Source organism: Symphalangus syndactylus, chromosome 17 (assembly GCF_028878055.3).
Source record: "Symphalangus syndactylus isolate Jambi chromosome 17, NHGRI_mSymSyn1-v2.1_pri, whole genome shotgun sequence".
In the NCBI taxonomy this organism is placed as follows: Eukaryota; Metazoa; Chordata; class Mammalia; order Primates; family Hylobatidae; genus Symphalangus; species Symphalangus syndactylus.
In genome coordinates, this window is record NC_072439.2 from 40,252,373 (window position 1) to 40,278,495 (window position 26,123).

General features: G+C 34.6%; 1 protein-coding gene and 1 long non-coding RNA gene across 16 annotated transcripts in view; one reads left to right on the plus strand and one right to left on the minus strand.

Moving 5' to 3' along the window:
* KIF21A (kinesin family member 21A) overlaps nucleotides 1-26,123 on the minus strand; it is a 155,356-nt gene that overhangs the window by 17,632 nt on the left and 111,601 nt on the right. For 2 of the 15 annotated variants that reach the window (XM_055247055.2, XM_055247051.2), the window contains 16 exons: nucleotides 25,977-26,084; nucleotides 21,835-21,903; nucleotides 21,516-21,730; nucleotides 21,217-21,370; nucleotides 20,839-21,033; nucleotides 20,310-20,411; nucleotides 19,367-19,532; nucleotides 18,863-18,883; nucleotides 14,848-14,908; nucleotides 14,425-14,479; nucleotides 11,265-11,479; nucleotides 8,508-8,615; nucleotides 6,662-6,790; nucleotides 4,525-4,563; nucleotides 3,823-3,834; nucleotides 15-151 (listed from right to left, as the gene is read on the minus strand). In XM_055247055.2, coding sequence (XP_055103030.1) covers nucleotides 15-151; nucleotides 3,823-3,834; nucleotides 4,525-4,563; nucleotides 6,662-6,790; nucleotides 8,508-8,615; nucleotides 11,265-11,479; nucleotides 14,425-14,479; nucleotides 14,848-14,908; nucleotides 18,863-18,883; nucleotides 19,367-19,532; nucleotides 20,310-20,411; nucleotides 20,839-21,033; nucleotides 21,217-21,370; nucleotides 21,516-21,730; nucleotides 21,835-21,903; nucleotides 25,977-26,084 — 1,786 coding nt within the window. Of the gene's footprint in view, nucleotides 1-14; nucleotides 152-3,822; nucleotides 3,838-4,524; nucleotides 4,564-6,661; nucleotides 6,791-8,507; nucleotides 8,616-11,264; nucleotides 11,480-14,424; nucleotides 14,480-14,847; nucleotides 14,909-18,862; nucleotides 18,884-19,366; nucleotides 19,533-20,309; nucleotides 20,412-20,838; nucleotides 21,034-21,216; nucleotides 21,371-21,515; nucleotides 21,731-21,834; nucleotides 21,904-25,976; nucleotides 26,085-26,123 lie in introns of all 15 variants that reach the window. The other 13 variants (XM_055247054.2, XM_055247050.2, XM_063620137.1 and 10 more) reach the window with 10 other exon arrangements.
* Nucleotides 83-16,916, plus strand: LOC129465251 (uncharacterized). The gene is made up of 3 exons (XR_008651921.2): nucleotides 83-156; nucleotides 4,518-4,613; nucleotides 16,646-16,916. It is a non-coding gene; the product is annotated as an uncharacterized lncRNA (long non-coding RNA).

The window sequence follows — 26,123 nt, forward strand, 5'->3', positions numbered from 1 at the left end:
ATAACTACTAGCACCTTTTGATCCAGTGAAGAGGAGATCATCAGTAGAATCCACACAGAGCACAGCTTTTGTATGCCCTTCAGCTATGTGAATACACTGAAGTGGAAAAGCTCTGATTCCTTTTGAAGCAGGAAATGGGTTGATTATGCCTCTAAGGTGGGGAAAAAACAAACAAACCAAGACTCGCTTCAGTATCATGAGACTATATCATGAGACTAGTTTTGTTTTTTTTTCCCTAACTTTAAGAAGTCTTTGTAAGTAATTAGTAACAAAATTCAGACTGCTCTCTTAAGCAAAAGGACAAAGTGTGAAATAATAATAGTGATGGAGTATATCAACTAATCAGGCATCTGCTAACAGCTGCATTCTGCAAAGAGCAAAGACTATATAATACATCTAGATTTTCTCATTAATAATTTCATCTCTCCAAGGTTTAATGAAGCCACAATGGGAATTATTTGAGTGTACTGAATTCTGACAAATAAGGAAGAAGCAGAAATGACAAATAACAGGAAGACATAATTCTACGTCAAGCTGGGGTGTAAAGGAACATGCTGGAGAAAGTGTAACATATATGCCACCTAAAATACTAAGAAAGCAGGTTTCAAACAAAAATTGAAGATAGGAATAATTGAATGAACAGAAATTCTAAAGGGACAATGGGTTAAAAAGATCAACAACTTAAAGAACTCACAATCTCAAAGAAAACTTTAAAAGAATGAGAATTTAACAGTGAATGGATAAAGAAAATGTACATACACACAATGGAGTACTATTTAGCCATAAGAAAGAATGAGATCATATCATTTGCAACAGCATAGACAGAACTGGAGATCATTATGTTAAGTAAAATAAGCCAGGCACAGAAAGAGAAACATTGGATATTCTCACTTATTTATGGGATCTAAAAATCAAACAATTGAACTCATGGACATAGAGAGTAGAAGGATGGTTACCAGAGGCTGGGTAGGGTAGTGGGGGTTGGGAGAGGTGGGGATGTTTAATGGGTACAAAAATAATAGAAAGAATAAAGTAAGACCTACTATTTGATAGCCCAACAGGATGTCTATAGTTGATAATAATTGTACATTTTAAAACTACTAAAAGAGTGTAATTGGATTGTTTGCAACACAAAGGATAATTGCTTGAGGGGATGACTACCCCATTCTCCATGATATGATTATTGTGCATTGCATGTCTGTATCCAAACATCTCATGTACTCCATAAATATACAACTACTATGTACCTGCAAAAATTTAAAATAAAAAAATTAAAAACAAGGAAGCTCTTTAGGGAGCTTTCTCATAAATTTGATATTTTTGTAGTTTCTGCTTTATGGCACTGGGCTATGTACTATGGAAATATAGAGATTATCAAAACATTGTCCCTCTCCCAAAGGAGTTTAAGAGAGGGTCTGAATTAAAATAATGGTGTTGGGGAGGCTAAAGATGATAATGAATTAAGACATGACAAACAGTCAAATGTACCTTCGCTCAAAGCATTATATGCTTCAAATTATGTTGAATTATGTCCATTATGTAAGACAAATGTCATAATATTAGGACAAATATAGGGATAAAGGAAAACTGTTTTGTTTCCATCTTCTTAATTAAAGAGAATAATCTTCAAGATGCAAGAGGGCAGAAATGATTAAGAAACGTGAGCCCAAGATAAGTTAGAGCTGACAATGGAGATTTATTCAATAAATTCAAGTATTTCTGTTTTTAAATCATTCTATCATAGGGTTTTGAAAGTATATGCCATTGTGTAGTCAAAATCCTTGTCAGTACTCTAAGAAATCAAAAAGATCAAAAAAAGAGACAAAATATGTAGACCTGATCTTCCAAAAAGCAGGAAAAACGTGGAATTCAGAAACTCAACTTCTTGTTGAGTCTCAAAGAGGAATACATTAAGCAAATCATTATCCACTTAAAAATAAATGTTCACCAACAAAAGATAACATGGGCTCATCAATCTCATGGGGAAAGTTTTTTGTAGGGTTAACAGATACCAATTTAAAGGAATGTCATATTCACAATATATGTTGACTCTAATAAAGCCCATACAATAAGACTTTTAAATGATATTCTTGTGGACAATATGAATAAGTATGGAACTATTAAAGTATTTCCACAGGTAGTTGAAGAGTCACACCTAACAAGTCAAGGTCACTGCTGATCTGGAAGATCTTTAGTATCTAGTCAATCTTTACCTAGCCCTAGGGAGAAGTGGCATGCTTATTAAATGGATATATTAAAGAACTGGACATTATATTGCCTGAAAAAAATCACTGAAACAAAATTCATTTATTTTATATGCCTACTCACTATCAATGATTTGTTTAATAGAAATAAATATTTCAGGAGAAAGACAGCGATAGACTTACTGCATTCTATGTAGGCCATATATGGAATGAGGTGTAGTTTTAGATGTCCCATTATAAGAAGAACATTGAAAAATTGGAGTCTTTACAAAACAGTAGAAGCAGAATGAAGGATCTGTAGACTATATTACATAAGGAACAGATGATGAAACTATTGAGCTGATAAAAGAACATTTACTGGAGAGAGGATACAACAGCATAATTTAAAAGGGCTGAATATTTGAAGCGCTGTCATATATAAACAAAAAGATATATAAAATTAATTCTGGTAAGGGAAAAAAGGGCTGATGAAGACTAACGAATGGAAATTTAAAGGAGGTAAATTTAGAGTTGGGAAGAAAAAAACATTTATTTTTAGGGTCTGGTTATAATGATCACAAGAGTGATAGGAGTTTCTTATCCCTATAAATGATATAAGGAATTATTATTTCTGGATATATAATTATGAAATCTGATGCCATGATTTGCATACATGTGTCAATTTGAGATTACTGAAACTAATGCTCAGTAATTTGTAATCTAACAATTTAACCACATTAAAATTGAAATCGGAGCAAAACCCACTCAAAAGTCTGAATCTGACATTTGGAAATTTTGATGCCTTAAGGTTCATAGATATGAACTGAAGCCATCAAATTTACACATATTGCTTCAAATATTGAAAAGGTATGATTCTAAAGAATAGTAGGTTGCTACTGTTAATTCTCAAACAGAAAATATATATGTATGTATAGATCAAAAAGCTGATTGTAAGAAAACGATTCATGTTAACAGCCTAAGAGCTATTTTCAATGTGCATTTAATAACAAATCTTCTTAAGAAAAAAGCTAAACAGTACCCTCAGATGTAATACTGTGTCTCCAAAGGTTTCTTTCCTTCAGATTACAAGCTTTATCCTAAGAATCTAATAAATGTTTCCCTAATGATGTAACATTCAACACAATTCTGTCATGTCAAAGGTTATAGTATCATAAAATACTCAGTAAATATTTGCCCCAGTGACTTATGTATGGCACAGTTATTTCCAGGAGATCAGGATGCCTTTTTTTCATTCTTATGTGTTTTCATATCATTGGTTATTCAGTCTTTTGAGGAAAAAAAAATCTCAGTATTAAACATAGTATTTTATTAGATACTTTAAAATATTCTTAAATATTCAGAATATTAGGATCAATATTTTATATAAACTACCAAAGATAATAGAAACTTACAGATATTAGAAACATATAGCCATGGTATTTCTCTATTTGAATTAATCTATTCACATTTTGAAATATAAAATCAACTTTAAACAAGTTTAAGGTTAAATATGGCAAATTTGTACAACAGACTTGATACGAAGGAGAAAAAAAAAAACACTTATTTTTGTTCCATGCAAACCTGTAAGGTCTTTTGATACTGGAAATGAAATTAATTTCCTCTCCCTTCCCCTGCCTACCTTCTGGAGGATCTGCTGATGATCAGCAAAATGGCCATAAAACAAGGAAAACAAGTGCAAAGAGGGAGGACATAAAATGATAATGGTGAAAGGGAATGAGACAGACAGAAAGAGAAAGAGAAGTTAAGGACCCCCAGAAAAATCCATAAAATGAAAAAAAATTACAGTTATTTTTAAAGCTGCACCTATTCTTAAAAATATTCATTTTAAAAAATGCTTCCTTAGTGTTTATTTCTTATTCTTTTTAATTTTTGGTATAATAGTATGCTTTTTTTCTCTAGCATATTTTTATTTTTAATCATATAATCTTTTTACTTAAAATTGCTAAACCAACAAGAAAAAAACACCTTCTCTACCTCACACACTTTGAGGCATTAGAAATACCTAATTGTTGAGAATAAGAAAACTTCTTGACATTAATATTCATAAACCTTGATTTCTTTTAAAGAAAAGATTCAGATTACAGACAGAAAACAGGTATCACAATTTTTAAACGATTATACAAAAAAAAACATTACTTTATCTAAAAGGAATGATCACAAAAAGGTATTAAAATTATCATGTTTAGAAATATTAGTGCATTTATATGATTTACAACAAGTGATGCATGCAAGAAAAATGAGACTTGCTTAGAATTTCTAGGAAGGCACTTTAGAACATCAATGAAATTCCAGAATGTAGGAAAGGGAGGAAAGAAAGTACCTGTGTACCTCCGAGAGAGAGGAGTCACTTTCATCAGACCTATAGTGAAAGAGTTAGAATTATGAGAGAAAGAATACAGATGTCAACAGGTAAGGACACTGACTTTGGACTCAAAATCAACAGCATGAATAACAGATATATAGCAAACATTTCCTTCATAGTGCCCTGCTTTTTCTACTTGCACTGGATATTAGCATGTTTAAAGTATAGCTAAGTCACATAAAAAGTTTGATATTTATGTCTTCTAGCAAGACTTTGGGGGCTAAAATTTTCTAATACTGATATACAAAATCTATCCTCACTTCTAAAATTTAGGCCTTGGAGAACAGTATCAAGTACAAGAGATATAGCACTTTAAGGTTTGCTCCATTTAATTTGACTAGTCCTGGAAAAATTTTCCCATTTCAGTAACTGTTGATCAATGTTATTCACCTTGATAATTATTACTTTAGATATAGACTCTAACGTTGAAGTTACACAAATAGATTGTGTTTTGGCATGGAAAGCAAGTCGCTCAAAATTTAATAACTTTTGGCTTTAACTTATCTCAAAAACAGAGTTCTTTTGACTAGGGAGCATCTTAGTAATAGCTGGGGTAATTTAGTGGGCTTTTAAAATAGACAAGTCACTCCTGTTAGCCCAACCTTGAGGCCTCCAAGACTGCAGTGAGTCTGGTTATTATGAAAATCTATTTAGATTGTACACCAGGCTAGAGGAGAATGAGGATATGGTGAGTGTTGGCATAGAATGTAACGAGAAACAATGTGCGGGATCTACGTCTTGCTAGTGGGATATGGTAGCTTCAAAAAGGAGCACCAGAGAAAGTAATGTAAAGGGGTAGGCAAGTTTTTGAAAGAGTAGAGCAGTCAGTTATTCTACATTTTAGTTTATAGAGATGATAACAGAGTCAAATTATTGGTAGCTCATAAAGTATTTCAGTAAAAAATATGGAACTGTGATTAGGTTGTCAAGATTATCAAAAGATTGACAGAAAATGTTCTGACTGTGAAGGCAAGGTAGACACAAATTTAGCAACTCTTCGTATACCTAGTGAAACTTGACTTCCCAAAAGTATTCCTAATGTTCAACTTTTCTCAATTAATGACAGAAATAATTTGACAATGTTAAAGAGTATTTTGTTTAATAACACACGAAAATATTTACCTACCTATATCAATTTAAAGAACATATCTTCTACTAATTAAACCACATTAGAATCTAATGAAGGATCCATAAATAAAAGAATTATCCATAAATTAAGTATATTTATAATTCTTTAAAAATTATGGTATGATTCTCTAAGTTTATAGAGCCATTTAACATGATCTAAACATGCCAGACAGACAGATCCTAAATGGCATCCTATAAATTTTAGAGATTATTGATATATACAGGATGGCAATAGCAGAAAACAATCATTATCATTCCAAGTCCAAGCAGACAAGTCAGAGCTAATAAATACCTTATGGCAGTATTGTTAGTGTGGCATTCTTGCAAGAGAGATTCTGGTTCAATGTGTGGATACTCTGTCATTTCAAATTTGATGACATTTACATTTTCCACATCCCTCCAACTTCTCTACCCCTGCAACCCACTCCCAGTCCTACTCTCTCCATCCGTAAAGGTGATTTTTTATTCCACGAACACAATTATTGAAATTTTGTGTTGAACTTGTCTAGAACAATCAGAGGACAATAACGTGTTGCACATGTAACAGTGGTCTTTGTAAACTGTTATATCCCCCAGAAGTAAAGTAATTTGCCTCTTTCCAACTCAGGCTATCTAAATTAGAGGCTTTTGTGGGCTCACAGAAGCTGAAGAATCTCCAAAAATTTAAACATCAAGTGGTCTCAAAGATTTTTCAGTTCTAATTTACTTGTAAAAGAAAAGGCAAGACAAGTGCTGAAGGCATAGCAATACAAATCTACAACAGGGAATAATGTTCAGCAGGAAAATAATTTTCTCTAATTTTGGCTGCATGGTTCCTTTCCCATTGGAAAGATGCATAAAATATGGCAAGAGTTCACAAGTCAGGCTCCATCTCCTACACAGAGATGACTACATGTTTTCTACAGACTGTACTGACAGGTTGAGAATATTATATAAATAATTGGGACTCTTTTCCATAATGACTTACTTATCCTGCTGAACTGATGTGTTTCCCTGAGAAACAGTAAGACGATTAAAAACATTCAGTTCATTACGGGGCCGGCTTGGTGGGGAAGAAGGAGGTGAAAGACTAGCCTCTGAAGTTCCAGAATCTGAGCTACAAGAAAAAAAGAACATTAAGTAGGTGGCTTTAATTGGTTATGATTTGTTAGAAAAGTTACAAGAAACATGCTCTTCAAAAAAAAAAAAGCTTTTTATTAGAGAACTCCTTTCCTTTCTCTCTTCCTTTTTTGTAAGATAAAATGCATTCTGAACAATTTTTAAAATTTCTTTTCACTGGATTTTGTTACATTGGCCACAAGATGGCACTAAAGAGAAGATTCTGTCTGCTGAAATCAGAAGTCAGTATAAAAATAAAGCAAGCCACATTTAAAATTATACAATTTTAGAATCAAGAGAAAGTTGCTCACTTTACAGATGAGGAAAGAGACCCAGAGAGCCTACGAGAAGTTTGCTTATTCAGTTGATTCATTCATCTATTTTTAAATCATTTATGTGCTCCATCCCCATTTCCCATTATTCTTGAGAGATTTAATTCAGTAGAAACAGGCAAACTACATCTTTAAGTACAGGAAGCAAGGGTGATAAGAAGGATAATTTCGGCCGGGCACGGTGGCTCATGACTGTAATCCCAGAACTTTGAGAGGCCGAGGGGGGCAGATCATGAGGTCAGGAGATCGAGACCATCCTGGCTAACATGGTGAAACCCCATCTCTACTAAAAATACAAAAAAATTAGCCGGGCGTGGTGGCGGGTGCCCGTAGTCCCAGCTACTTGGGAGGCTGAGGCAGGAGAATCGCGTGAACCCGGGAGGCAGAGTTTGCAGTGAGCCGAGATCGCGTCACTGCACTCCAGCCTGGGCAACAGAGTGAGACTCTGTCTCAAAAAAAAAAAAAAAAGAAGGATAATTTCTATGACATTCAAGTCAGCTAAACCCATGGTCACAAAAGAGAGTGTGCATCTTGGCACAGGGTAGTGGATGGTATAGAATTGTCCATTTAGGCACGGAAAATAAATGAACACTTCTTTTTAAATATATTCACATTAATTTTTATGTCAAAGAAATTAAAGTAATTCACTTCACTAATATTTAAATGTAAAGTCGCATAAATGCTTTCAAGGACATGTCTAAGACCTGCCTGTCACATGCAGAACAGGTAAACTGAGGGAGAGGTGGCAGGGGTTAACAGTGGTTCTAATCCAATCAACTTCTGCATGCTGTCTTGTTGCAATTTGTAAATGCCCAGTTAAGTGGATAATCAGATTATATTATGTATCGCTAAGTAAACTAACCCTCACAAAACACACAGAAGAAACACTGAGGATAATACCAACAATGTAAACACGAGAGAGCAACAAGAAAATGGCACAACAACACACCCTATGATAAATATTAGTTTTTCTGTCAGCCACTCTAAAGAGGTAGGGTCAAGATCAGTTTTAGCTGACATTGCAATGACGGTCAAAATTAATTCTAAATTTTTCTATTAATAGAAGACTATCTGAAATCTAGACTTAATAAGCCTTACCTCAAGTATATATTAACTCTTAAAATGATATACACAAATAACTGGCAAGCAAGTAAGTGGACATGATCAGGGACAAGTGCTCAAATATTTTTACAGGTATGTGTATAACCAAGAATATTAGACCACTGAGCCAAGCCAAAAGCTGACTCGACTGTCTTGATTAGTCAAATAGTCATAACCACAGCGCCAGCCTAAATCTGGAAAATAATTTCATGATTGTCTTTAGCATCTAAGTGCAGCAGGCATTTAATACAGTCTAGCAGGTAAAAAACATTAGTCACTTACTGCTTTTGTTCCTTGGCCTTTGATTTTTCTGCTTTCTCATATGCCTTTCTCCTTGTTACAGGAGAAGGCTCTGGAATTTTTTTTTCTGATAGAGATGACTGCCTGGAACTAAGTAAAAGAAGATTCTTTAATTACCTATTTCTAAATTTGCACATACAACTTTGGTAGATAGTCAATCTAAAATTTGTAATAGGTTAATAACTGGAACTTGAGAAAGATTATTACTTGAGAACAAAAAATAAAACTAACATACGAAAATATTACATGAGTTATTTTTAGTTGATGGAAGCTCAGCAACTATAATTTTTAAATTGGTGTTGTTATTAAATATGTAACAACTTATTATCTTTGAATATAAATATCAATGATATACTGCCAAATAGCTATAACAAATATTTTAGATGTGTTTTAATTTCATTTAATTTTATTTCAGATGAAGAAAAATTATCTTTACAGTTTTGTAAGAACAAAAATATTAGAATATCAGAATATGAGAAACAATGAGATTTAATTAATTAATATTGAGACACAATCACAAAATAGTTCTATAGGTAATCATACACACACAAAAATACATAATTATTTTACTTAGCTAGTATTTAATTTGTATCTATGTATATTTTAGTAATAAAAGTATTCTTGCCTTAAATATTTTAAATGCCAAATGTCTGCTTGTAATTAAAAATTCAAGAAAATAATTTTTGTATATGGTGGTAATTAATTTTAACTGAAAAAAAAAGTCTGGGCCAGGCATGGTGGCTCACACCTGTAATCCCAACACTTTGGGAGGCTGAGGTGGGTGGATCACTTGAGGTCATGAGTTCAAAACCAGCCTGGACAACATGGTGAAACTCTGTCTCTACTAAAAATACCAAAATTAGCTGAGTGTGGTGGTGGGCACCTGTAATCCCAGCTACTTGGGAGGCTGAGGCAGGATAATTGCTTGAAGCCAGGAGGCAGAGACTGCAGTGAGCCAAGATCACATCACTGTACTCCAGTCTGGGCAACAGAGCAAGACTGCCAAAAAAAAAAAAAAAAAAAAAAAGTCTGGGGAAAAAAAGCCACTAAGGAATTAGACAGCAAGACTTCCAGAATGGGTTTGCATGATTCCTATTTAAAAGTGAAAACTAAATGTAATTAAATTTTGTGTGCTTGATTTTTCTAATCAGGAAATCACATTTTAGCAATCCTGCATCATTTAAATTATAAGGATCACTTGAGTAAAAGTTATGCAGTAATGGCTTATAAGAGTTACTGCACCAAGTGAGTGACCAAACTCTCACAATGTATAAAGAATTACAAATATATGAGTATAAGCATGTGAATTTATGAAAACTTTAAAGTAAGTTATTTAGAGGCAGAGCCCAAAAGATATTTTTTACAACCTGTCATAAGGATACATTTTTAAAATGTAAAAAGACAAATAGAAGAGATTACCTGAATCTGGATTCCAGGCCATAGATTTAGTCTTGAAGTTCCAAAAGTCTCACTCATCTGACAGACTAAATACCTAACACATGCTAGTTCCTAAAATCTGACCTCAGTTCTCTATCACTACCTTCACCAAAAGCATTTCTTCTATTCTCATCTTATCACAAAAGCAATGAAGCCATAAACTATTCTGGTTAGCAATCTCTAACAGCAGATCCAACAGTTAATTACATAGGCCACCTCAAGCACATGCAAGAAAGTTCTGTCATCATTAAAATTAATTCTGGAACAAAAGGTAGCAGATGGGATTACTGAATGGAAAACAATGGAAATATCCTCATAAAATGAAAAATATTATGAAAAATGGCTATTCAAGGTTGGAAAGTTTGTTATTTTGTATTATTTACAGATCATATAGTGTGTGCCACTTTTGGGGGGGCAATATTCCTCAGTGCAGAGATGTATTCATTCCATAAATTATCTGCTAGACCACATGTGAGGATTAGTTTGAAAAATAGTGTTAAAAATCTTTACCAGTGAATGACTAATCTAATATTAATATAACTAGCAAAACACACACAAGCACACATGGTACACATATGTAAACACACACACATACGCATACACACACAGGACTATGTGGGAAAATCTTTCTTTGTCCTCAAGATAATAATTAAAAATAGTCTATGCAAGAGTTATTTTGAATAGAAGGTTTTTTGTTCGGATTATCATAGGAAAGAGAATATTTCCTCCTTCAAATCTTTAATAATACCAATAAAAATATTTTTGGGGCATACACTCATCCCAGAATATGCAATATGCTTCAAGGTAAAAAATTAGGAAAGCTCAAAATGTATTAAACTTGTAATTGGTATTTTCTTTTTTCTTTAAAAGAGTCAGCAAACATTTACTATCCTGACAGGACTCTTAAAACTAGGACATAGGTAATTTAGAGCAAATTTAAGCGTCTAAACTTTCTGTTTATACATAATAGTTATATAATGGTTTTATAGGTATAACTTTAATTTAGGTATTTCTATATAAGTATTTTCTGTAATTCATAAGTCAGCCTTTATAAAAATTATAACCCTTAAGAATGATCCTAAAACTAGGAGACAAGACAAAGCAATTCAACAAAGGACATCTCATCTTAAATTATTTCAACTCTCCAATACCTTAGGGGAGACAACACCTAACAAATTATTTCGAAAACCAGAGATCAAATTTATATAAATTTTAAATAATAGAAATAAGAAATTAGCAACATGCATACTTTTTTTTTAAAAGCCAAAAGAAAAGAAGTTAGTGTAGCTGGGCCAAACTTACATGCTGCCTATCTTAGAAGGTAAGCCAGGTGGGGGAGAGAGCTCTTTTTCCCTAGCAGAAGTACCACTTGTCTCTGTATTCATTCCAATCTCTTGCCCTTCTGCAACAGGTGTGAGAGGGCCAGGCAATGAGGCATCTCCTGTGCTAGTGTCTGAAGCTAGTTCACTGCTATCTGCATACAGCAATTCCATCTGAGTGGTGGTTCTCCTTCGGGCCTAGTCAAAGAATGGAAGGAAAAGCAATCAGGAGCTGATTAGAGAACAGAGATTTATATGAGTTTGAAATACGTAAAACATTTAGCGTGTCTTTTCCTAGAAGGTGTGCCAAACATAGCATGTGAGATAGTGACAAGCCAGAGCTATAGCTAGATAAAACCTTTAGAGGCCAAAATAATAGCCAACATTTGTATTGTACTTATATGCCAGGCACTGTTCCAAACACATTATTATATTAGCAGGAGATAGGTAATATCATTATCTCAATTCCCAGTTGAGGAAACTGAGGCAAAAAAGCTAAGTAATTTGGCCAAGGTGATACAGCTAGTAAGTGGCAAAGCCAGATTCAAAGCCAGGCTGTCTGCCTCCAACATTACTGTGCTCTCCTGCCACTTGCGGCCAGCTCCCTCAACATATAATTAAAAAAAAAAAAAAAAGAAGAAGAAGAAGAAGAAAGACATTAAACCAAAAGATAATTGCAGGGAAGCTCAACTAAATCCTGGTTTTTCCCATGCTTTCTTTTTCTAATACAATTTTTTTTCAATTATTGTAAGCCTCTTCCCATGATGCCTTAAATATATGTTTAATTTGCCCACTGGACAACACCAGCTAGTATCAGCTTTGGGCAGCCTGCTGAGGCAAGTAAAGGTTATTTTCCTAGAATCTAAACTCACTATAAGCATTCCTTTCCTTACTCTTGACAACCAAGTGACTATCCGGTTATTGCTCAGTTAGTTGTTGATGTCACTAAAGTACTAACAGATAATCGAGTGGTTTACCAGATTATAAGCCTCCAGAAAGGAGCAAACCTGTTTTTTCAGCTGTATAGCCCCAGCTCTTAACACAGTGCTGGTACACACAAATTTAAAATATATAATCAACTTCATTTTTTTCAATAAATGAAAAAGAAATGATATGAGATCCAGCAGGGTGCGGTGGCTCACACCTGTAATCCCAGCACTTTGGGAGGCTGAGGCAGGTGGATCACGAGGTCAGGAGATTGAGACCATCCTGGCTAACATGGTGAAACCCCGTCTCTACCAAAAATACAAAAAAATTAGCTGGGGCATGGTGGCGGTCGCCTGTAGTTCCAGCTACTCGGGAGGCTGAGGCAGGAGAATGGCGTGAACCCAGAAGGCGGAGGTTGCAGTGAGCCGAGATCATGCCATTGCACTCCAGCCTGGGCGATACAGCGAGACTCTGTCTCAAAAAAAAAAAAAAAAAAAAGAAAAAGAAAAGAAAAAAGAAATGATACGAGATCCTTTTCAGGCATCTTAGCAGTTCAAACAGAGTAGCAGGTAGCACTTCAGAAAATGTTTTAAAAGAGAAAGCCCTGTAGCCATTTTTTATACTCTTAATTCTCTCCACAGCCAAGAACCTAGAGCAGAGATGAAATTTTTCTTGGGAATTCTTAACCCAGGTGGTTCTTTCAGGAGATGACCTTTAGGCCACCACTTCACATTTCTCTCTAATGTCCCACAGTGGCATAACTAAATAGGCTTTCTCAGGGCCTGAAAGATAAAATTTATCTTAAGAGATTCTCTCCTTTGCTTAGGACTAGATCCAAACCATAGCAGAATGTTTTATTTGAGTTTTGGTAACTTCTGTTTAGACACTTAGAATAATAAAACACAAACCACATGTTGCCAAGCCAATAGCTCAAAGACCATGTGTAAGAGCCTGGAGATGTTTTTTGATTGGCTTGACCAGTGTTTTAATAATCTGCGAAATCTATGTTAAAATCTGTATTTAAGAATTCTCTTGAAAAAACAAAGGATCTGGTAGCCTTAGGCCCATATTCCCACACAGCAAAAATGAGCAAAACTTGATGGTGGCTCTTTCCTTTTAGATGGAGCATGTACTCTCCAGGTAATCATAATGATGAACCGTTCGTTGTATATCCAGCTAAATTAGTCATTTGCATTACCTGATTAACCACTGTGGGCCTTAAATATATACTATCCATTGCACAGTATTATTATTTTAGGTCCTGATTCAATCCATTCATTCAACAATATTTAATAAGCACTGCAAGAATTCTTTGTTTTCAAACATCGTATGATTGATAGTCAAATCACCTACTATCAAATGCTACCACATGTACCATAGTTATCTCACACATTTAACTGCATGTATAATTTATATCATTTTTAAAACCCTACAAATATGCATCATAGCTTCATAAATTTTTAACACATAATAATTACAGATTAGATTATTATTAAAACCACCTCAAGGCACAGTTAAATAAGAAACACTTAAGAACACACTAGAATGCTAAAATTTAAAAAATCTCCTGCCAATCTAAATGACTGATATTGTATGCCACTACAGAGTCTAGAATTTAGTTAATCAGCAGCTTAAGAATCACCCTCCATAATCGTGTTATCTAGTGGGAAAAATATAAGAATACAGTAAAGCCCAATTTCCACCAACGAGAAGTTTTTTTTTTTTTTTTGAGACGGAGTCTCGCTCTGTCGCCCAGGCTGGAGTGCAGTTGCATGATCTCGGTTCACTGCAAGCTTCACCTCCCGGGTTCAAGAGATTCTCCTGCCTCAGCCTCCCGAGTAGCTGGGATTACAGGTGCCTACCACCATGCCCAGATAATTTTTTTTTTTTTTTGTATTTTTAGCAGAGATGGGTTTTTGCCGTGTTAGCCAGGATGGTCTCGATCTTCTGACCTTGTGATCACCTGCCTCGGCCTCCCAAAGTGCTGGAATTACAGGCATGAGCCACCATTTCTGGCCAGAGAAATTTTTTAATATAAATTTTTTCAGTTACCACTTAAAGGGAAATATGATTAAAAAAACTAAATAAAGAAGAGCTTTAGTAAAACCATGCCCTCTTGCTAATCTATTAAGAGTCAAATCTGAACCTATGTGTTAAATAGTGATAACAAATAATGGTGTAAAACATGTTTACCTGATACTTTTAGTTCTCCTTACCTTGTTCTTAGGTTTCACTTCACCACAAAGCTTCATGAGATCTGAAGACAGCGTGCTATATGCAAATAAATAATTAAGAGCAAGATTAAATAGAAAATTATTATAGAAAACTATAGCTCCTCTATATCAACGACTACAAAAAATTTATATGCCTATGGGAAATACAGAAAGACAACATTTAAAGTCAAAATGAATTAATTTTAAAATAATTCATTTATATTCCTTAAATATTTCAATATTTTCATTTTAAAATTTATGATGGTTAAGCGTAACTTGGTTTCTATTTACTGTTTCTAAGTGCTATTCACTAGGCCATTAGATTGAAAATTATTTCTGTTTTATGGTAATTGTTTGATACAACAAGATAAAAGTATTTAAAATGTGTAAATAAGTCAACTCTATTGTTTCTAAAGGCCTTCTTACCTTCCTTCTGATCCTGGGCTGTTTAAAGGTGCATCCTCATCAGTACTATCCTCTACATTTTCTACAAAAAAATGTTTAAAATATAAGCATTATCCCCATGTCACGGTTTGAATGGTGACTGCAATCCATAGGCTGTAATAAACAATAGCTCAACATCTCAATATGGGCACAATGGTTTTAGTAGCTGAATCTAAATAGACAGAATTGTAGAAAAGTATTTCTAAAAATTCTCCTTTGATTGTGTGTTCTAGAATGAGTAAAACATGTTCAAATAGGAAAACCATGACTTTGAATGGTAAACTGTAGAAGAATAACATCCTTTTGAATAAGATGGGTACATATGAATACTGCAGAGTCAATGTATGTATCCTGTACCATCCAAACATACAAGAATCCACTGTTTAAAAATATAAAGTAAATGCTACATGAGCCGCCTCTAATGTACTGAGCCAACCAACAATACTACATAAAGTGTAAATATAGTTGTTATACTGTATCAGTTATGCCAATGTACTTAAATATTTCTCCTTTTTTAATTTTTGTATTTTTGCCTTCATATAGAAAGAGAGAAGGTGTGTATGAGGGTGTTCAGAAGTCACACATCAGCATGCAGCTCATTCACATGAACACAGAAGACAAAAACAATAGGCTTGCATGCAACAGCTCTGTAAACTAATATAAATAAACCACTGCTATTTCAGAACAACTGTAGCAGACTAGTGAAAAGGGAGAAGAATTAAACATATAAAACTGTTAGGAAGTCAGTAAATAAAACAGCCACAGAAAGTAAACGACTTAAAATGCCAGCGAGCCCCTAACATAGGTGTAGGTTTTTTTAATGTATACATTTTATTATAAAAATCATTCAGTAAATCTAAAGACAAAATTATGAGCAACATATACATTAAAGAAAAATATATAGGGTTCATCCCCTTTTAATTTTTAATTTTATATAATACAGGTAGACTATGGCACCATTAGTCAATTGATTCATTTCTCTCCACAAATGTTCTCTTCCTTTCTCATTGTTTAGTAATACTTGGTACTATTATCTAAAATAGAATCATATCTAGGACTCACTCAAAGGGGTTTACTTTCTGAAGTGAAAAAAATGGTGATTTTGAAGGCAATATGTATCTCATTAGAGGGAGGCTCAAGGACTTGCTTCACAGAAAAGATAACTGAGTTCTAAGGTACTGAATTAGTAACATAGAAAATTATGTTATAAAGAAATGACAAACCTAGCCTCTGTTTCCCATGTGTTTTAATAGCAGGCTAAGATTTGCTAGTTTTTTCTTGCACAATGTGATGAAATTAAATGTTAAACATCATGCAAGTGCTTCATAAAAAGCTCTTAACTCCTGCTTATGCCTGTATGCCTTAGTTAGAGAGAATGGTGTCTTGACAGAACCAGTCTGGCCAGAGCCCAGAGGATCCCACTCAGATGGTCACCAACTCAGGTCCTCTTCAGGACCAAGTTTGGTCTGAAGCATTATGGTTATCTGGGCAGCAGGACACACCAACAACTCACTGTTGTACTCTGAACTCTGAGAACAAAACTCTAGCCCAAGTTTAGCTTCTTTTCTTATCACAGTAGCTTTAAAGCCAAAGACAAAACAAAATTCCCAAATACCCTAAAGTTAATCTATATCATTGTAAAGTTTCACAGTCTCACTTCACTGGAAGTTAATCAAACAGTTGGATTTTTAGAAGTCTTCCTTTAAAGTTATTCTTTTAAAAAGTTATATATATATAGTTTCTGTATACTAATTATATATTTAAAAATTTAACATTGCAGCCCCTGAGACTGCTGTCCTTAGAAAGGCCTGCTTGGAAAACTGGACTTTGGCTGACATCTGAAAACAGCTCTCAGAGCATCCCCAGTCAACTGTTAGCCAATAAAAGTGGCTCACTGTACACTAGAAACTTCGTGCAAATAATACGGCTTATGCTGAACACTTGCTTTCCTTCTAGAAGTCTAGACTGACAGAAGGTACGTATGTCACCCTCCCCAGTAAAACCCTTGGGCACTGAGCGTCTACTGGACTTTTCTGGAAATAAACATTGCACAAATATTGCTGTGTTTTTTGTTCTGGAGAAAGAAAGTACTCTGTGTGATCTCTTATGGAGGGAGAGAGATATGAATGCCTGGACACAGATTCCTCCAGAGTCCATCTGTGTCTTTTCCCCTTATGAACATTGATATCACAAATCTTAGTCATGAATATAACCATATGCTAAGCCCTGTGAGTCTTCTAGCAAATCTCTGATGATAGTGGTGACCTTGGGGATCCCAACACAGATATAGAAAAATAAGGATGTTCTTTAAAGGCTACAAAAGTACAACCCTGTGAGCATGGGGCGCTGGCCCTGGCTCATCCTCTAGCCTTCAGTTCCATCATTCCATGTCATGAACTTGCTGCTCTGGAGCATCAACCTGTTTGTAGGCCTCAGGCACACAAAAGTGTGGCTAAATTCCGATGCCTTAGCTTTTGCTGCCCCTCTGCCTGGAGCGACTCTCTGGCCCCAATTCAACCTTGTCTTTTTCCTGGCTAACTATTTTTCTTCACTTATGTTTTAGCTTAAATGTCATCTCCTCCAGAAAGCCTTCATTAACTCCTCCATTCATGTTAGGTGGTCCCACTCTGTGCTCCCATAACTCTACAGATCTCAATCATTGCCTTCACTGCAATATATCATAATCTGTTCATAGTCTCTCCTCCTCAGTAGGGCATCAAGTCCATAAGGACAAGATCAGCATCTCACTCATCTTTGAATCCCAGCATCCAGCCCAATGATTGTGATAAAACTGGAGAACAACTAAATGATTTTTAAAGCAATGTACCTATGACTTTCTAGCTTCTGTGGGTTTAAATTTCATTGTTTTCTTATCTCATGCTATTTATTTAGCTCCTTTCGTCTAGAGAGCCCCAGTCCCTAGAGCAAATTTCTGCCATGAGTCATAGGATACATTATCTGAATGAGTTCCTACTCTCTGCTTCTGACCCTTCTTCAAGCTATAGAAAATTGAAATTTGTTTGAAAGTTGGAAAACAGTAACACTGCTCATCAAATTAGCAATTTAATATTCTTCTGCACATAAAGACAGCAAATAATTTATCTTTCGAGTTAAAAGACAGCATATATTACTCTGAATTGAGCCACTAAGAAAAACAAAGAGAAGGAGGAGGAGACCAAGAAGGAGGAAAAAGAAGGAGGAGGAGAAAGATAAGAAGAGGAGAAGGAGAGAAAGAAGGAGGAAGAGAAAGAAGAGGAGGAGACACAATAAATTAAAGTACAATAAAAAAAAGAAGAGGAGGAGGGAAAGAAGAGGAGGACGCACTGGGGAGGAGAAGCAAGAGAGGGAGGGAGAGGAAGAGTGAGAGGCACAGAGGAAGGAGGAGGCAAAGAAACATGCTTGATAACACTTGGAATGGAAAAGTACTAGTTATAATGCCAGGTACTTGAATAGCCTGACCAATATTGTTTCAACCTGTTCAGTTAAAACCCTTTGGATAGTTTTCTTCAGTTTACAATATTTAAAAGTGTGTGCTTAAATTTACAAAAATAAAACAGGTAAGTATATATATATATATATATATATATACCAAAGATATATACAGAAGAAAGTTATTTATGAGGTTAAAACCATAGATGCACGTTAATAGATATATTTAAAAATTTTAACAGAACGTATATATTATGTTTTTCTATAAGAAAGAGAAAGAACACAGGGGGTTTATGAAACTGGAGCCACAACTGGAACTCAAATAATAAAAGAGACAACTAACAAAAGCATACTTCTTTACACATCTAAGGATTTTAAAATCAGAAATGTTTAATAAAGATAAAAGACTTAGTGTGTTTGTGGGCATGGATACATTTCAAAAAAGATCATGCAAAAACCACTTGACCACCAATAAAAATCTTTAAAATAAGATGTACCACAATTAGTGTACATGAACAATTAGTAATTCATGCAGCTGTAGGATACACAGAAAGCTAAACATACTTACCTAATGGTACGCTATCTAGATCTGTGTAAATAACAGCAAAAAGGAAACAAAAAGCAATACTCCAATCAAAACAGATCCAATGTTAAAAACTCCCACATAAAACAAGATTATGTACCACTTACATGTAGAATAGATGCCATAGCAAACACTTATAAATTTATTTTTAAGGCAGTGAGATATGCAGAGTAAAGTAATGAAACTTGGTTAACATTTTAAGTAATTTAGATAAACAATACGAAAACTTGATTGGTCTTCTTTGCCCATAAAAACTAATTGCTTAATAAGGTTAAGTAAGCCATTTTAAGTTGATAATCATTTCTTGGAATGACAATAATTACCTCGCCAAAATGTACACATGCAAATTAAAGAAAGAATAATTATTAAAAGCATGAGTAAATACAGCATCTATTCAGTCAAGCCATAGGGGAAAGGGATATACTATACCATGTTCAAAAAGCAAAGCTACCATGCAAATTCATTTAACTAAAATCGAGTGCAAATTACCTTGTAAAGCATGGCCTAGTAAAGCATCTAGCTCAGGATTTAATTCTGCCTTCTCTTTCAACATATGAAATAAGAGCTGGTTTTGGGTAGCACTGGTTATTTCTGTTTGCTTGAGTCGACCTTCCAGTACTTTAATTTGAGCCTCTTTCTGGGCAGCCTGAAGACCCTGAAACACAACAAAAAATTATCTTAGGTCATACGAAACAGGATTTACCACACAAAGATCTGTATCAAACAGCAAATGAATATGATATATGGGCTTTGACATCAGATAGACCTTGAGTCATCCCAGCTCCTCCAGTAACTGGCTTAGTGATCATGTACAAGTTCACCTGTCCAAGATGTTATCTTCTGGATTCTCAGTTTCCTCATATGCAAAATGAGATCAATAATAATTACCTCTTTGCACATTGTGAAAATTAAGTGAGATGGCGTAAGAATAGAAAGACTCTAACAGTCCCAACATGGAAAAAAAAAAAGTGAGTCAGAAACCATTATCACCTTCAACATTTGGGCAGGGTTTTCTTACAGGTGACAAATTAGAGCACTTACATTCAAAATAAGAGAATGATTAAATTATTTTTTCTTTTCTGATTTGCTTTTGATCTGTAAAGAATCAATGTTAAATTAGTTATGATACCAAATTTGTTTGCATGCTGAGAAATTTTTTCTAATTTTTCCTTTGTTAAAGCAAAAGGGGAATTATTTCTTCTTCAAGTTGTTTATCTGCTCTAATAAACAAACATAATGGATGACATGCTAATGAAATTGATCTAAATATTTCTCACTCTTCCTGACTCTAAAGAAAGGTAAAAAAAATACTTTCCAATTATGAATAATCTTCTTCCTTATTACAAAGCAAAGGGTTACTACAGAAAGATAATAAAACTAAAATGAATTAGTCAAAACTTAGGTTTTCAGTAATAGTGTGGTTATATCTTACCTTATTGATGCCCATTGACAGGAAGTGATCTAGCAGGTATCGGGCTTCTGTAAGGGTGCAGGCATTAATGACTGCAGTAACATCCAACGTCTCACCTTCTTCCTGTATAAAATCAGCATAATATGATGACCATTACTTTGAGCTGAAAACAGAAGGCAATAGCCTATTGTTTCATATATTTATTTCCTAGTATTGGGTTAGCTAATGAGATGCTCAGATAAGTGCAATATATGATCATTACCCCAAGAAACATAGAGTTTAGTTGAAAAGATAAGACACATTTAAGCAGTTAAGAATTCAAGGTGGGATGTAAAGACGACCCATGTGTTATATAAACAACAAATGTTATCACATAATCAGCAGAGAAATCTGAAAAGCAAGCAGGAAGTGGCATACATGTAAAACCTAAGCATTAGATTAGACCAGGAAATAGAAAATACCTTCATGTAAAAACTGAAAGTGCTTTGAATGATAAACAATACAAAAGCACTTTTCATTAAACCATTACGCTTTTTTAAAAATTACAAACCTTTGCTTCTTCCATCTGCATTATATTGGCTTGACAATCAGAAATACTGTCATTGATGTAATCTATATTAGCAGTCAGTGACTCCATCTCTTCATTGATATTAGCCACATTTTTATCTCCCTCTCCATTCTCCTTGACTATCTTCTCCCTTCTTTTTGAAAGTTTCTCTCGTCTTTTTGTGAGTTCCTCCCGTTGCTATTGAGATAGCAGGTTGGATTTTTAGAAATTATGTTCATTTATTTATATACAATACCATCAAACCGCCCCCCCCCCCAAAAAAAAACTTGGTAAGTGTTAAATTTACCCAGGAAACAAAATTGGAAGAGTAAAATTAACAGTCAGCTAAGGGGGAGCGTATCTACTCTCTATTTTCCACACCTTGAGGAGTCTATTCATATCCGCCTCCATGTTGGAAATGGTCATCTTCTGCATGATGATGTCTGTGACCCTGCGCTCAAGGAGCTGCCACTTCATGCGAGCTGTCTTGGAAATAAACACTCGGCCAGTCAATCCTTTCCTCTGATATTTTTTCCTATGATCATATAAAACAGACAAGCATAATTACTTATGCACTTATTTGATTGTGCACTGCCAAATAATGAGCCATTTTTTCATTTAAGTATAACATTCAGTATTAACGGCCAAGATTACATCAGCAGGAACAGAATTATGTAGACCTGGTTCCATTTGTTGCTGGCGTTGGTAAGGCCTGGACTCTCGCCACAGGAATTCTCATTTTCTGCTGGGCTCCTGTCCTTGACGCATCTGTTTCGACAGCAGCTGCACTGGAACCCGTGTCCTGAACAGGGGCATCAGATGAACTCAGCTTCCGAGTAACTTTCCCAGCCACTTTATCTGACATGGGTCTTACTTGCCGACGAAGAGCTGTAACCTGAAATTGCAGCAAAGGTTCACTCATTCTCTTAGTCTATAGAAATACATCATTTATCTCAAAGTCAGAATGTTTCTTCCAAATGGTCAGCTTGCTTACTGTACCTCTTCAGTTTTGCGACGTAGAACCACTTCTTGGTTTCTTTTTTGGGCTTCCAGAAGTCTAAGTTGATGCTATAAAATAATATTAAATAAGTGGAAATAGTAAAGTGAAAGATACAATATTTCCTATTCCTATATGAATATATTTCCCCATACCCCTGGGAACTATGAGTTCTTAGCAGAATCTGAGTCAACAACCTTGTATGTATTATTACAGGTACAGCGATTTCATTCCAACAAACACAAGTAAATACAGATATACCCCATCCCTTTTTGAAAAAATGAAAGGTTATCTCTGTGTTACATACTTTAATTTGATACATTTGGTGCTTACTATGTGCAGTACTTTTCTAAATGCTTTACAAATGTTATCTTATTTAATTTTGTTAGATATTTTGTTTTAGTTGCTGTTTGAGGCACAAACAGGAAGAAACAAAGCTTAAAATATTTTCAATAGCGTCATCTTACAATATATACAATAATTATAAACTGTTGTAGACACAGGAGGAATATATATTAATTTGATTAGTACTTATAATAACTATGGATCTTATGGTGGATAAAGTAAATGGACAATAAAACATGTCTGCATTGACTATTAATTTGTTTCTAGGTACTCTCAAAATAAAGATGACTAATTAGGATTACTTCAAGCCATTCTACAGGCATATAATTTAAGAAAAAATTTTGGACTTAAAAAGAACTCAGAGGCCAGGAGCGGTGGCTCATGCCTGTAATCGCAGCACTTTGGGAGGCCGAAGTGGGAGAATCACTTCAGGTCAGGAGTTCGAGACCAGCCTGGCCAACATGGCATAACCCTGTCTCTGCTAAAAATACAAAATTAGCCAGGTATGGTGGCACGTGCCTCCAATCTCAGCTACTTGGGAGGCTGAGGTGGGAGAATCGCTTGAACCCAGGAGGCAGAGGCTGAAGTGAGCCAAGACTGTGCCACTGCACACCAGCCTGGAGGGCAGAGTGAGACTCCATCTCAAAAAAAAAGGAAAGAAAGAAAGAAAGAAGAAAGAAAAAAAGAAAGAAAGAAAGAAAGAAAGAAAGAAAGAGAAAGAAAGAAAGAAAGAAAGAAAGAAAGAAAGAAAGAAAGAAAGAAAGAAAAGGGAGGGAGGGAGGGAGGGAAGAAGGAAGGAAGGAAGGAAGGAAGGAAGGAAGGAAGGAAGGAAGGAAGGAAGAAAGAAGAGAAAGAAAGAAAGAAAGAAAGAAAGAAAGAAAGAAAGAAAGAAAGAAAGAGAAAGAAAAAGAAAAGAAAAGAAAGAAAGAAAAGAAAAAGGAAAAAAGAAAGAACTTAGGTCTTAATTCCAGTTCTATCATTTATTCAATTCTGTGATCTTGGACAAAGTTTAAGAATGACAGTTCACTACAAACTTCCTTTCTAGTACTTAAATTCTGTTATTTAACAAATAATCACTCGTGTTTTGCATTCAAATTCAAACAGATCATTCATTTTATGTTTATATATATTTCTGTCTCATCAGATGGGAATTCCTTGAGAAAATGACTTTATCTTATCACAGCCATATCTTAATTGCCTACCACAATGACTGATATAAAAGCAAAATTAATATGTTTTTTAAATTAATGAATTATCAAAAACTAAAATTATCATAGTTTGAAACTTGTTACATTAAATTTCTTCCTATTAAAAACCAAATCTCAAGCTCATTCATATTTGTATATGGTATGTAAATGTCACCCTGAACTTTCTAAGGGTTCAAAGATGAATATGACAAGGAACAATTTTGAAAGGAGGTCAATATGTACACAAGGCAACAAATAAAAGGGAGAAGGAGTATGAATGTTAGCTTTATATGTGATTAGCCAGCATTGTGTCTTTATAATAGAATATAGGCATCATATGTTATGGAAAAGATTCAAAGAGTTCATCCCAGGAGTTCAGTATTGATCTCCCTATATCTTATATGAATTAGTAATAAAGAAATAGGTAGCATACACTGTAAAGAAATTATTCCCGTTGTCCAAAGGTTTTCATTAAATATAAAATAAACAGCCAAAAAATGGAAAGAACCCAAACGTCTATCAACTGATGAATGGACAAACAAAACGTATTCTATCTATATAACCATAAAAAAAGAATGAAGTGCTGATACATGTTATAACATGGCTGAACCTTGAAAATATCATGTTAAATAAAAGAAGCCAGACACAGCTGAGTGCAGTGGCTCACACCTGTAATCCTAGCTCTTTGGGAGGCTGAGGGGGGTGGATCACTTGAGGTCAGGAGTTCGACACCAGCCTGGCCAACATGGTGAAAACCCCTCTCTACTAAAAATACAAAAATTAGCCAGGTGTGGTGGTGCATGCCTGTAGTCCCAGCTGCTCAGGAGGCTGAGGCAGGAGAATGGCTTGAACCTGGGAGGCGGAGGTTAGAGTGAGCCAAGATCACGCATTGCACTCCAGCCTGGGCGACAAAGTAAGACTCTGTCTCAAAAAAAAACAAAAAAACAACAAAAAAAGCAAGACACAAAAGACCACATCTGGTATGATTCCATTTATATGCAATGTCCACAGGGACAAAATGTAGATTAGTGGCTGCCAGAGGCCGAGGCAATGGTGAGTGACTACCAATGAGTATAGTGTATCTTCCTGGAGTAATGAAAATTTTCTGTAATTAGATAGTGGTGATCATTGCACACTTTTGTGAATATACTAAAAACATGAATTGTACACTTTAAAAGGTAAATTTTAGGATATGTGAATTATATCCCAACTTTTAAAACAATAACAAAAAAAAGAATAGGCAATATGTTAGAATGTGCTTCTACTTGATTTCAGTAGGATCAGATCGATAAAAACACAATTTTAAATGCCCAGGAATTAACTGTGACAAATACACTGATTATTAAAATACACTGACATAGTAGGAGAAAAAAAGAAATAAACATAACCAAAATAGGGGAGTCATCTGGACAAAATATCCACTATCCACTTTTCTACCTCACTACCCTCTTTTCTCTATCCCCTTTCCTCTTTACATCCCAAAATAGATTTCCATTTTCTAAAATATGCCTTATGCTCATATTTTTCCAGGGAGGATTTAGGAAAAGTTGAGCAAGTAAAAAGGAATAATGGCGGAAACCTAACCAATAATAAGGGAAAAAGTGATGGCCTCTTCTTTTTCAAAGAGGGAGTCTTGCTGTGTTATTGTTCAGGCTAGTCTAGAACTTCTGGGCTCAAGCACTCCTCCCGCCTCAGTCTCTCAAAGTGCTGGCTTAGATTATAAGCATGAGCCACTGCACCCAGCTTCTTTTAAGAAAAAAAAATCCTAACCATAATTTTTCACCTAAAAGAAATAATCATATTGCCAGAATTTTGGAAAGAAGAAGAAAAAAAATCAACCATAACTTATAACCCTAACACAACTACAATTAGCACGTTGAGATGTATCCTTTGAATTTTCCCTCATTGAAATCAAGCATACATTTATATGTAAAATGACCATGCTTTACACTTAATGCATGGTCATTTTTCAGATAAGTATACAGTTTCAAAATATAAATGGAATGTACCATAATTTCTTTAACCATTCCTCCTACTGTCAGGGATCTTGGTTGTTTTTACTTTTTTCACAATGACAAAGAATCCTAAAGTGAAGATTTTGATGCATAGTATTTTTACTTATTTTAGATTATTTTCTTCATCTAAATTCATGGAAGTAGAATCTTGAGTCAAAGGATACAAAAATTTTGATAGTCCTTATAAAAGCCTCTTCTAATAAGGGCTGGTTGTTACTCTAGGATTATTTATAAGTACCTCTAGTGATAAAACATTCTTCAAAACTATCCTAAACTTGCTATCTTATATAATACTGCAACTAGTTCCTTGGTCATCCTAGGGATAACCAGTCATTCTTGCCATTTACTTCTATGTCATCATCAGGAAAATAGGCCTCAAATAAAATATATAATATTACAGTGTTTTTTATGAACTCTTATACTGAATTACCATAATCCACATACTGTAATAAATGACATTTTATAAAATGTATGCTTATCTATTGTCCTTAACCTGCAATTAGTAGTTACAGTTACCAGAAATTTTTCCTCCATTTATTAAACAATCTTTTTCAATGTACAATTTTCTTATATAACTGAGAGTTAAAATCCACTTACATCTCTTTTACGTTGATCCTTTTTCAACTGAGCAATCTCTCTGTTTCTTCTAGACTCAGTCAGTCTGGCTTTCTCTTGTTCTTCTTTCATTTGTTTCATTAGGCGAACCTAATCAATTAGGTATATACATCTGTTGAAATTACTCTG